The sequence below is a fragment of the Oncorhynchus keta genome, chromosome 36 (assembly GCF_023373465.1).
Source record: "Oncorhynchus keta strain PuntledgeMale-10-30-2019 chromosome 36, Oket_V2, whole genome shotgun sequence".
NCBI classification, from domain to species: Eukaryota; Metazoa; Chordata; class Actinopteri; order Salmoniformes; family Salmonidae; genus Oncorhynchus; species Oncorhynchus keta.
Window position 1 is genome coordinate 16,206,960 of NC_068456.1, and position 10,946 is coordinate 16,217,905.

A 10,946-nucleotide genomic window follows, 5' to 3' on the forward strand; every position below is an offset into this window, starting at 1 on the left:
TGTCACACAGCACAGGTAGCAGCTCTATAGAGATGAGTGATGACTTGGAATTAAATAATAGTCATCAAATAAAGCAAATGTAATATTTACAACAACTGAAATATTTTATTAAAGTAAAGTAAAGTGAATAAATGATTTTTAAGTGATAAGCAGCAATGGGCAGTCACTACCATCATGGAACTTGAATGAATTGTTGTATTCTGTGTTACAGCATTCAACCCAAATAATAGAAACTGAAATAAAAAAACGTGATTATTTTTTAATAATCGAACCAACCTCAAAAATCACTTATCGCTGAGCACTAAATCCTGGTCAACTGTATGAAGAATAGTTTGTGTAGGAGAGTAGGTCGAGTTTAAATGAAACAAATGGTTGGAGAAGTGGCCTTTAGCTGAGGTGAGAGGTTTGACGAGCTGCTTTTTTGTGAAAGTCAATTCATCTTCCACGATACCATAATGCCCGGGTGGAGTTGATAAACATGAGAGTCAAAAACCAAAGGTGCATGACAAATAATAAAGGCACACAATTCTTGATTTTTACAACTAGTACTTTCTTTTTTGAACATTAACTTTTTGATAGTAACCGAAAGGTGGAGACAAAGAGTAGATCTTTATTTAACATGTGTAATACTGTGGAACAAAGAATCGTAATGGCTTTATGACAGACAATGGAGATAGTACACAGCCACATCCAGCCAGTGCAGAGACCATGTGTACATCAAGTGATATGAGTTAGAAACATCATGAAAACCACAGTGACGGGTCCTCAGAGTTCGGAAATTATTTGCAGGATATGATAAGTGTTTGTTTGGTCATAGGAACTGGCTGGAATGTTGAGATTCTTCAAACTGTCCTATTTTTCACCATTGTCTCAAGTCAGATGGCTTCAAACCTCCGTGACACTCGTCCCTCAACCGGTGCAGGCAAAATCGACAAGCTATCTGATGTAAGACAATGATTTCTGTCAGGCAGCTGGAAGGAAAAGCAGAAGGCCACACCAGAAGCCATTACAGAACTTCACACCTTTCTACACAGAGATCATTGCACGCTTCTTCACAGCCTGCCTGTGATAAATATATCTAAAGGTGAGAGTGCCTCCACATCCTGTTGAATGTTGAAAAGCAAGTGAGGAAGCATTTGTGAAGAGGAAATTCATAATCACTCAACATAAATATAATATCAAACCTAAAACTCTTGAAATAACCTTAAAAGCGGAGTTTAGGATCATTCAGATCAGATCGGTTCGGATTCCTTCTGGCTCTGCAACAATGTTTTGAACATGTCCGTCCATATTCCATAACCCTTCATGTGAGGTGTTAAGAGTAGCTATGGATCCTGTTGTGATTATTTTCCGGTTTTTGACACAGTGTGGATGGCTTTGATCCACTCCTTCCTCTCCTCAGATGTAGCCGCTTGGAGAAAATAGTGTGTCTCGTCTGAAGTGATGATCTCAAAGAGATTCCCATCAACATCATACCTCTTGGCTGAGTCGATAAAAGATGAAGAAGAAAAAATGTTTTGAAGAACAAATTAAAAGAGAATTGCTGACAGGAAATGGCAATTACACTTCATAGGCCTAGTCACACTGAGCTAGAGTGGGACTTGGTTCAGTGTAACTCACCATCAGGAACAAACTCCACCGCTGTGATCACAGACCCTCGCAGGTGGATAGAGCCCAGAGGGTACTCATCACCCTACAGAGAGAGTGAGGGTGGGGAAGGGAGAGAAATAGGGATTGAGGGGAAATAAAGAGCCGATTAGCGAGAGACAAAGACAGGAAGGAGAAACATTATGGACATTGGACAAGAGCGAAGTAAAGATAGAGAAATGAGAACATGTTTTTCATGTTGTGTTCTTGAAAAATAATATCGAAAATGAAACAAATTTTGGTTGAGGTTCCACTCTCTAATCCTGTACCTTGGTGGGGTCGTAATAGTGAATATAAGCAGGATCGTTCCGGAGGATGAATTTCCGCACCTTCCAGTTTTTCCTCCGATGTCCCTAGGGTGAAAAAAAGAGAGCATGACAGGCAGTCTGCTCTTCTGATTCTGATCACTATCAGTTGTGAAAACAGCACCGACCACAGACATGGTACTGTGGGGAAATTTCACTTCCTCCCTCATCGAAAGGTCCTATGTATAGACGGCCTACAGCCCTCTCACTTTCTACCAACTCTGGGGACAGCCGATGAAGCACCTTTTTTTTCGAAGAGTGTATGCATGTTTCAATCTCTTGTGAAAGAGAGAACTTAGCTGTAATTCTGAAAAAGAAAAGTGATGCTTACTGACAATAATATTTTGTGATTCATTTAATTAACTTAAGTATGTAATACAGCATCATTCAGTACATCCCAACATATCTGATCCGGTAATAATCACATTAGTTCATCAACTAAATATTTCATATCGATTTACAGTGTTGTCAGTCTAACCTGTTTGAGTAAGCAGCCCTGTTTTACGATGTTACCCCTGAACTCCTCCTTCACAATCACGTCTTCATCACTGGAGTAGCCTTCACAGAAGAACCCACTGTCTGCCTGTAACACACCATACAATGTAAAGAAACATTAGGATACAGGATTATCTCATCTCATCATCTCCTCTCATCCTCACTTAGAATACATTATAGCTTTTACATACGTGTGTTTATAACGACAGAAATGTTCAAACATCGCCTAGTCTGTGTGGTCTTCTAGCAATGACCACCATATCTTCAAATCTTCTAGCAAATATGGAAGAATATATAGACACTAACAGCTACCTACATGACTAACAAAAACAATCAGTCCATTCACTCACAAAGTAGTAGAGTGCATTTGGCTCATCGAGGACGGTGGACACTGCCCCTCCCTCGACCCCCTGTTTGGACACGTCCCCTGCGGGCTGTAAGAATCCTTCGTTCAGGAGTCCTGTAGCCAACATCAGAGCCTCAGGCCTGTTCCTGGCCTTGTCCTTAGAGATCAGCCAGTCCACCACCGTACCACCTACATGAAGAAGAGAATCAAAGCTGGTAGGATCTATCGCAATGTGACTCAGTGAGTGAGACTCAATGGCTCAATAAGGCTCCCTTTAGTCTGACCTGGATAAATACAAATTAAAAGGAAATCCACTGTCACCCAAGTCCCTATATGTATTAATGCACCTGTGAAGCAGTGATTGTAGACTCTCTTCTCCTTTTCCAGCTTCTGCTCTTTGACGCCATTCTCCTGGTCTCTCATTAGAATACATAGCTCACTGAGAAAAGGCAGACAACAAAGCAGACAATACTTAGAAAGTTATCAAGTGAATGATGGCTATAGTTCCAAATACATGAATGTAGCTCCTGCAAGCGTATTGTGGCTCATAGGTGGTAAGTAAGACAAGTCAGAGGTCCTACCTGAGGTTGATGGTATCAGGGAGGCGAATGGACCTCCGTGTCGACTTCCTGGCAAACTTTACGCCCCCCTGCAGACAGGTGATGGCCCTCTTGATGTCCTTCACCCAGGACTCTCTCTCCTCTAGGTGGGTGGCCTGGAAGAAATGGTCCTGGTTCTTGGCCGTGCTGAGTTTAAAAACCAGCTTAAAGAAAAGGGCAATGTTATATTACATGTTTGATGTATGGGGGGGTGAATGTTTTTCATTGTACTTCAATTTTGTATGTTGCCAAAATTGTGAGGTCAGGTCAGGAACTAGACTGTTTGGAGCACTACAGTAATGATAGACACTTGTACTTGTATTTAGTAGTGTCCGTACCGCCCTCTTGGTGAAGTCCTGACAGGGGCTGGTCAGAACAGCTCCCTTCAGTGGGATCATTCCTTTGGGAGCACTGTCTGCCTTTCTCTTGAAGAACTCCACACCATCATCAGACAACACCACCCACACCACCTTCCATGAATTCAACACTGTGCCCTGAACAATACAGAAAGAAATGTATATGTTGATACTCTCAATCAATCGGTCCCTATACCACAGGTATTCTGTTACTACAGACCAAATACAATGCAGTTAGAAACACGTTAGAGAAGATGACATTGTTATTAAACAGGTATAATAGAAACATCATGTGAAGTGTTACTCTTCCAAATTGACTTACCTGAATGCTGGTCATAAAATGTATTTCATTTACACAATGCATGTATGAAATATTGAGGGCTGGGACGAGGGAATACATAAAACAACACATATTAACCTCTGCATTTGAATGCAACTGCATCTAGCAGTGTTTTGTTTTCAATCCCAACTTGTCCTACTCCATAAATGCAAATTAAGAATCTGCTCCACATGACTTTTTTTCCCATAAGAAATGCTGTTCAGCATACAGATTTATGGGAAGTGAGTGAATGTTGCATAATACATCCTCACAAAAAAGGGATGTTACTTGAGAACAAATCTTAAGAAAGGTAATACACACCAAAAATAACATATTCATCCATACAAATACTTAGTTTTATGTGAAATGTTGTTGTTGCAGTTTCCCTTCCCTTTATTGATTGTTGTTGTTCACCATAGAGAGTTCACCACAGAGCTATCACAGGCACTACTTATAGTTCTAAGAATATGTGTCACGCCCTGGTCGAAGTATTTTGTGTTTATCTTCATTTATTTGGTCAGGCCAGGGTGTGACATGGGTTTTTGTATGTGGTGTGTATGTATTGTGATTGTAGCTTAGTGGGGTGTTCTAGTTAAGTCTATGGCTGTCTGAAGTGGTTCTCAATCAGAGGCAGGTGTTTATCGTTGTCTCTGATTGGGAACCATATTTAGGCAGCCATATTCTTTGTGTGTTTCGTGGGTGATTGTCCTTAGTGTCCTTATTCTGTGTTTATGTGCACCAGTATTAGGCTGTTTCGGTTTTTGTTACGTTTATTGTAGTGTTTAATATAGATTCGTGTTACGTTTGTTGAATAAACATGGATCGCAATCTACACGCTGCATTTTGGTCTGACTCTCCTTCACCACAAGAGAACCATTACAATATGTTCCAATGATACTGAACAACTGATAAATATTGGAGCACATAAGAATATAGCTCAGGCAAAAGTTTATATGTGAAGAACAGAATAGTATGTGACATGACAAAATCATGTTCTATTCATTTTTCTTTTGTAAGAATTACAAACAAAACAAAACATACAAATACAAATGACAACATAAAGAGCCTCACAAACATCCACAACATCACCTCTGCCCAGACCCACATGCTCACATCCCAATCTCCAGCGCCCGCATTACTCTCTGCCACATGGCCTCAAACTGCTCCATTTTGTTTTTCTCTGTCGCCCAAACACTTTCAACATTTAGATAATAAAGCATTTGTGTTAATGATGAAGGATTGGTTGATTTCCAATTTAAGTTTACGGTTTTCTAGATAATTGACGAGAAAAGTATCATCCAAACCATTGGGTATCTCACTGCTCTCATATGCCATGTCATTTAAATATGCAGACAGACAGATTAAAAGTGCATTTACATTTTAATAAAGCCAACTTTCTAACTCCGCCCATAGCATTCCCAGAAGGCCTGGATAATTGAGTCATTGTTTGTTTTACACTTAAGACATGACTCTGGCGTTGTGCTGTAGAATTTGTGAATCTTGTCTCTTGTGTAATATACTCTATACATTTGTTGATACTGGATTAAGCATATATTTTAGTTAACTGTCATTTTGTTGGTTGTGTTCCAACATTCCCTCCATCTTGTGCCAATATCAGTTATTTGATGTCTCTGATGTCCAAAAGATTTCAAATCGAGGTTACTTGATGTAAAACTTTGAAGTTGCATGTATTTAAAAATATCTACATTAGTCAGTCCAAAATTGCATTTTTAATTTTGTCATGGAAATACGTGCATTTCCTGTTACCAAGACATTTGCGGTTTCTATGCCTTTAGTCTTTCATGTGGACCAATTTATCGGTGAATTCTGAACAGGTATCCAAGGATTGTTCGTTATGGTAATGTTTTTAGTTCTTGTATAATACATTTCATTTTCTTCCATATTGTTATAGTGTTCTTAACTATGAAGTTGTTCATGTTGAATAGATTATGGGGATGAGCATGCGCATCTTCAGTATGTACCCCTTGTTTCTTCACCCTGGGTGGCGAGTAGATAGAATTCAAAGTCTGAAAGGTTGAATGAAAAGCACCCTCAGACTTAGGAAGATGTAAAACTTTACGTTTTATTCCATGAGCTTTATTTTACCCATATAAAGTCTGTTATGACCAAGTATACTTTTTTAAAGAATATATTCGGTGGGGTCATTGGTATTGACGAGAATAATATAAAACCTTTGTAAGCTATGCAATTCTGAAGAGGTGTATTCTACCTGTAAAATTTATGGGAAGATTATTCCATCATCTTCTATTCAATAGATAAAATTAGATTTGGATTAATCCAGTGAGATTATGGGTTATCCGTCATCATCTGACCACAGACTAAGAGTCTGTCTGTTTTGACGTGACCCATCATCTGTGTTAGTCATTTGTCAGGCCATGAGAAATAAAAAGTTATTTTCAGATAATGAGGTTTGTGGGTGAAACAGTTTTGTTGATATCTGCTCTGTCTCTAAATGTCTAAATTGAGCAAAGCGAACAAGTCTCAAGGCCAAATGGAAACTACAATACTAACCTTCAGTTTAATTTAAAGCACTTGACTGACAGCTCAAGTTGGACATGTAACTGGTCAAACATATTGCCAGCTGTCTTGATGTTGCTAAATCTTGTCACCATCTCCATGGAAGGATCTTGCCCCTAACCCTCTCAAATGTGAGATAATCTATCCCATAGTAGCTAAACTGTCAACAGCACATTTACAACATTAAAGTCTGGCCCAAGTTAAACACAAAGACATACACTAATCAGTGTTATTTGACAGGAAGATATTTTCCTTTATCCCCCTTACCTTTTTGACCAGATATCCCTCTTTGATCTGTTTTGGCTCCATGACCTCTAGCTGCTGGTGTCTGTGTCTGAGTAACTGATGCAGACACAAGAGGAACACTCAACCCCCTCACATATGACCTACAGTGTTGTGTGCTGATGGAGATAGTGGAAGTTGAATTGGGTGTGTCACAATGCTAGCAGCTTGCTTGGCTTCCTCTTCCTGCTCAGTGGTAGTAAAATAAGGATGGCCACAATTGCTCATTTTCTTGGTCAAAGAGAGAATGCCTGTTTAAGTGTTGGATATCAAACCTCAGTTGTCAGCTATTTGCATTTCAGTGTCAAGCATGCATACCACTAGACCAAAAAACTATAGTTTCCAGAATGTGGGCACAGGCTGATATTTTTTTAGGTCTAGGCAAGGTTCCTCATGATGACGCAAGTCAACGACTTGCACAAACCCCACAAACCCCATGACCACCTTTCAATCACAAGCATTTCAGTCACCCACTTCAACAACTTTTTCCATTCAGCTGCAGAAAAAGACAGACACAATTACGCAAGATAAGTCTAAGTCTGTCATGGCTTAATTGAAATCACTCACTGCAAACTCAATTTCGCAACAACAGAAGCTGTTCAAACAGCCCATTCTCATGGTATGGTGGACTGGGAGTTAGACACCAACTTAATTACACAAGTTAATTATCAGGGTAAACTCAAGTATGGATTTTATTTTCACATCAGTGTGTAGGCTAATTAATATATAATAGCCATATTGGGCCATCTGAAACCCCCATCTGACTAATTATGTTAGAACTTTATGCTCTTCAGAGTTGTGTCGTTATCTTGGCAGGATGTGGTTTCACTTTACCCTTACCACAGTTTATCAAGTGATGCCTCTTGTGCCTTGGCTCTCAGTTGAATTTACTTACTGAAAGATCTTCCTACAGAAGTCTACACAGAACTTGTAGTAACTGAAATGTAACCCCAGGACGAGACAAGGGTATTTGCTATCTCCAAAATTGGTTGCTTTACCATTCAAATGTTTACAAATATCTGAGGAAACTACATTCATCTGTCAGAGTTCCAGTAAGCTTTTAGTCAACTAAAGGGTTAGGTAGTAAAATTCCCTCTAGAGGACGCCACATACACACAAAAAAGGCAGGTTGACATTTATTGTCATGAATCTTGACCTGGAGGCAGAACTGAGCAATTTCTGCTAGATAGGCCAGCAGAAAGCCAAAATTGTCTATATCGTAAAAATGAATGAAAACAAAAAATAAAGTTAGGGTTAGGCATTATGGTTATCAGTGTGGTTAAGGCTAGGGTTAAGGTTAGGGTTAGGTTTAAAATCAGATTTTATAATTTTGTGGCTGTGCCAGCTAGTGACCACTCTGCAGAGCTGCAAGATTCATGACAATAAATGCCAACCTGCATAAAAAAGCAAACACAACAGCATATTTGCAGAGCACTGACTGCAATATATTTGCATTGTGCTCAGATATTTCAAGAAGGGACAAATAACAAAAGTGTCAAGGAGAAGCAGCAACAATATACAAATACAGAAGCAAAGCAGTTCATAAAATGTACAATGAGATGTATTACAAAAAGAGTGGCATCTGCTGGTGAAATGAGGAAGAGAGAAAATAGTATGCTACTCCAAACATATACATTAACCTACAGAGTTGTTCCAATAAACAGCTGCTCTGTTAATAAGTCACCTTTTGATTACCTACCATCCTAACTTTACAAGCCTGAAGGCCTTAGCTCCCTGGAACATCCTCTGTGTGGTTCATAATAAAGGCCAAGGAACAAAGGACATACTGTACATTCTGTGGGCTTAAATCACTCTTTACTTTAAATTAACATCAGGAGGGGTGATGTTGATGAGTTTATTTATGAATCTTGGGAGATTGAGTTTCATTAAGTGCCACCCTGAGACTCATTTCTCAGACGCAGTGATTGGAAAACGACCCTGGTCCCTGGCAATGGAATATTCATTCACTGGAAAACAAACCAGGGGCATACTGAGGACATTCAGTTCTAAATAGAAAGTTGGGCATGACCACTGAAGGCTATAATCAATGCTTGTGGGTATGTTTATGTTTTTGGGGTTTGTGGAAGGAGTTCTTAGTGGAGTTGTACTGTAGTGCCCTTCGAAGACAATGCCATTATGGTGGATTTGAAAATTAGACAAGTGAGTCAATTTATTTATTTTTTTGTGCCCCCTTTCTCAAAGGTGAGGTCCCAAAAGTTGATAGTTCTAGCGACTCAATATAACATGCTTGGTAAGAGAGGTGAAGCTGACTCATTTTGTTCTTAGCCTACCTTCTCTGTGCCCCTTTCTTTCCCCCCTCAATTTCCCTTCAATTTTGGCTGAAGCAGATGGACAGAAACAGAAGCTGTGAAGTGGAGGTATAGCATGTTGCACATGCAGCACATCCTGTGGTAGTGTTGCATTAGAGAACTGGTTCAAGTTGTCACCCTGGTGCGGGGGCGATGTGTTCAACTGAGGGCAATGTGTGGTAAACATGATGAAACCCTTTTTTCTCCTCCACACCTCCTGTGGAGTTGAGTGCTCATGAACTTCTATTTTTCAAATTGCAAATTTAATTCACAGTCCACAGTTGTTTGAACCGACATAACGGGTGTGTTTTCCAAAGAGTGAAGTGTGTCAGGGATCCCCCGTATGTGAACGGTCATGCCATTTTAAGCTTGATTGATCCAAAAGTGTTCCAACTGTGTTCATACAGTTACAAACTTATCAACTGATTTCTGCACAAGACGACGCATGCCCACCAGTCGGTCAATAAAAGCTTGAAAGGTTGCCACTTTTACGTCAACACGACATACTTTGGGAAAGCAATAATATACAGTATTGGCTGTTGATAACATTCTCATCAAAATGTGTTCATATTCCTGCAATTTAAGTCATGGACGAATCAGATATCGATTCCATTAAAATCACAGACCTGTGATCAGAGCTGTGGATATAGAGGTCGTGCACAACATGTCACCGGGCTCTTTCTCAGCAGATTTGTCAGAACAAGAAAAGTCTAGAACTAGGAAACTGTCAATTGATTTTTCCTCGCCAGTGCCGAAGCAAGGTAGTACCTTCTCGAGTCACCTCATTCAATTCCAATCATATACAATATTGCACAAAAATATAATCAATTCAGGAACTCATGTTATCTAGCTACTGACTTCCGGCGCCTACAGAGATGGCCGCCCTGCTTCGTGTTCCTAGGAAGCGATGCAGTGTTTGTTTTTTTACGTGTTATTTCTTACATTGGTACCGCAGGTAATCTTAGGTTTTATTACATACAGTCGGGATCGAGTAATTGTCTCTGGCCCCCTCCCAGTTAGGGGGAGTGATGAGCTCTACAGCAGAGTCTCACAACTCAATCACTGGTTGAAAACTATTTTCTGCCCCTCCCAAAATATATAATTTGTAGATAATTGGCCCTCTTTCTGGGACTCACCAACAAACAGGACCAAGCCTGACCTGCTGAGGAATGATGGACTCCATCCTAGCTGGTGGGGTGCTCTCATCTTATCTACCAACATATAAAGGGCTCTAACTCCTCTAGCTCCACAATGAAATAGGGTGCAGGCCAGGCAGCAGGCTGTTAGCCAGCCTGCCAGCATAGTGGAGTCTGCCACTAGCACAGTCAGTGTAGTCAGCTCAGCTATCCCCATTGAGAACGTGTCTGTGACTCGACATAGGTTGGGCAAAACTAAACATGGCGGTGTTCGCCTTAGCAATCTCACTAGGATAAAGACCTCCTCCATTCCTGTCATTATTGAAAGAGATCATGATACCTCACATCTCAAAATAGGGCTACTTAATGTTAGTTCCCTTACTTAAAAGGCAATTATAGTCAATGAACTAATCACTGATCATAATCTTGATGTGATTGGCCTGACTGAAACATGGCTTAAGCCTGATGAATTTACTGTGTTAAATGAGGCCTCACCTCCTGGCTACACTAGTGACCATATCCCCTGTGCATCCCGCAAAGGCGGAGGTGTTGCTAACATGTACGATAGCAAATTTCAATTTACAAAAAAAAATGACGTTTTCGTCTTTTCAGCT

At 40.1% G+C, this 10,946-nt stretch overlaps 1 protein-coding gene across 1 annotated transcript; it reads right to left on the reverse strand.

Moving 5' to 3' along the window:
* Window positions 1–589: 589 nt before the first annotated feature.
* On the reverse strand, window positions 590–7,029 carry plek (pleckstrin). Its single transcript, XM_035754341.2, has 9 exons — window positions 6,873–7,029; window positions 3,731–3,886; window positions 3,375–3,556; window positions 3,141–3,232; window positions 2,798–2,982; window positions 2,431–2,535; window positions 1,917–2,000; window positions 1,621–1,693; window positions 590–1,483 (listed from the first exon to the last, which is right to left on the reverse strand). Exons 1-9 carry the CDS (start codon window positions 6,912–6,914, stop codon window positions 1,344–1,346), a joined length of 1,059 nt encoding a protein of 352 aa, XP_035610234.1. The 5' UTR covers window positions 6,915–7,029; the 3' UTR covers window positions 590–1,343.
* Window positions 7,030–10,946: the final 3,917 nt, after the last annotated feature.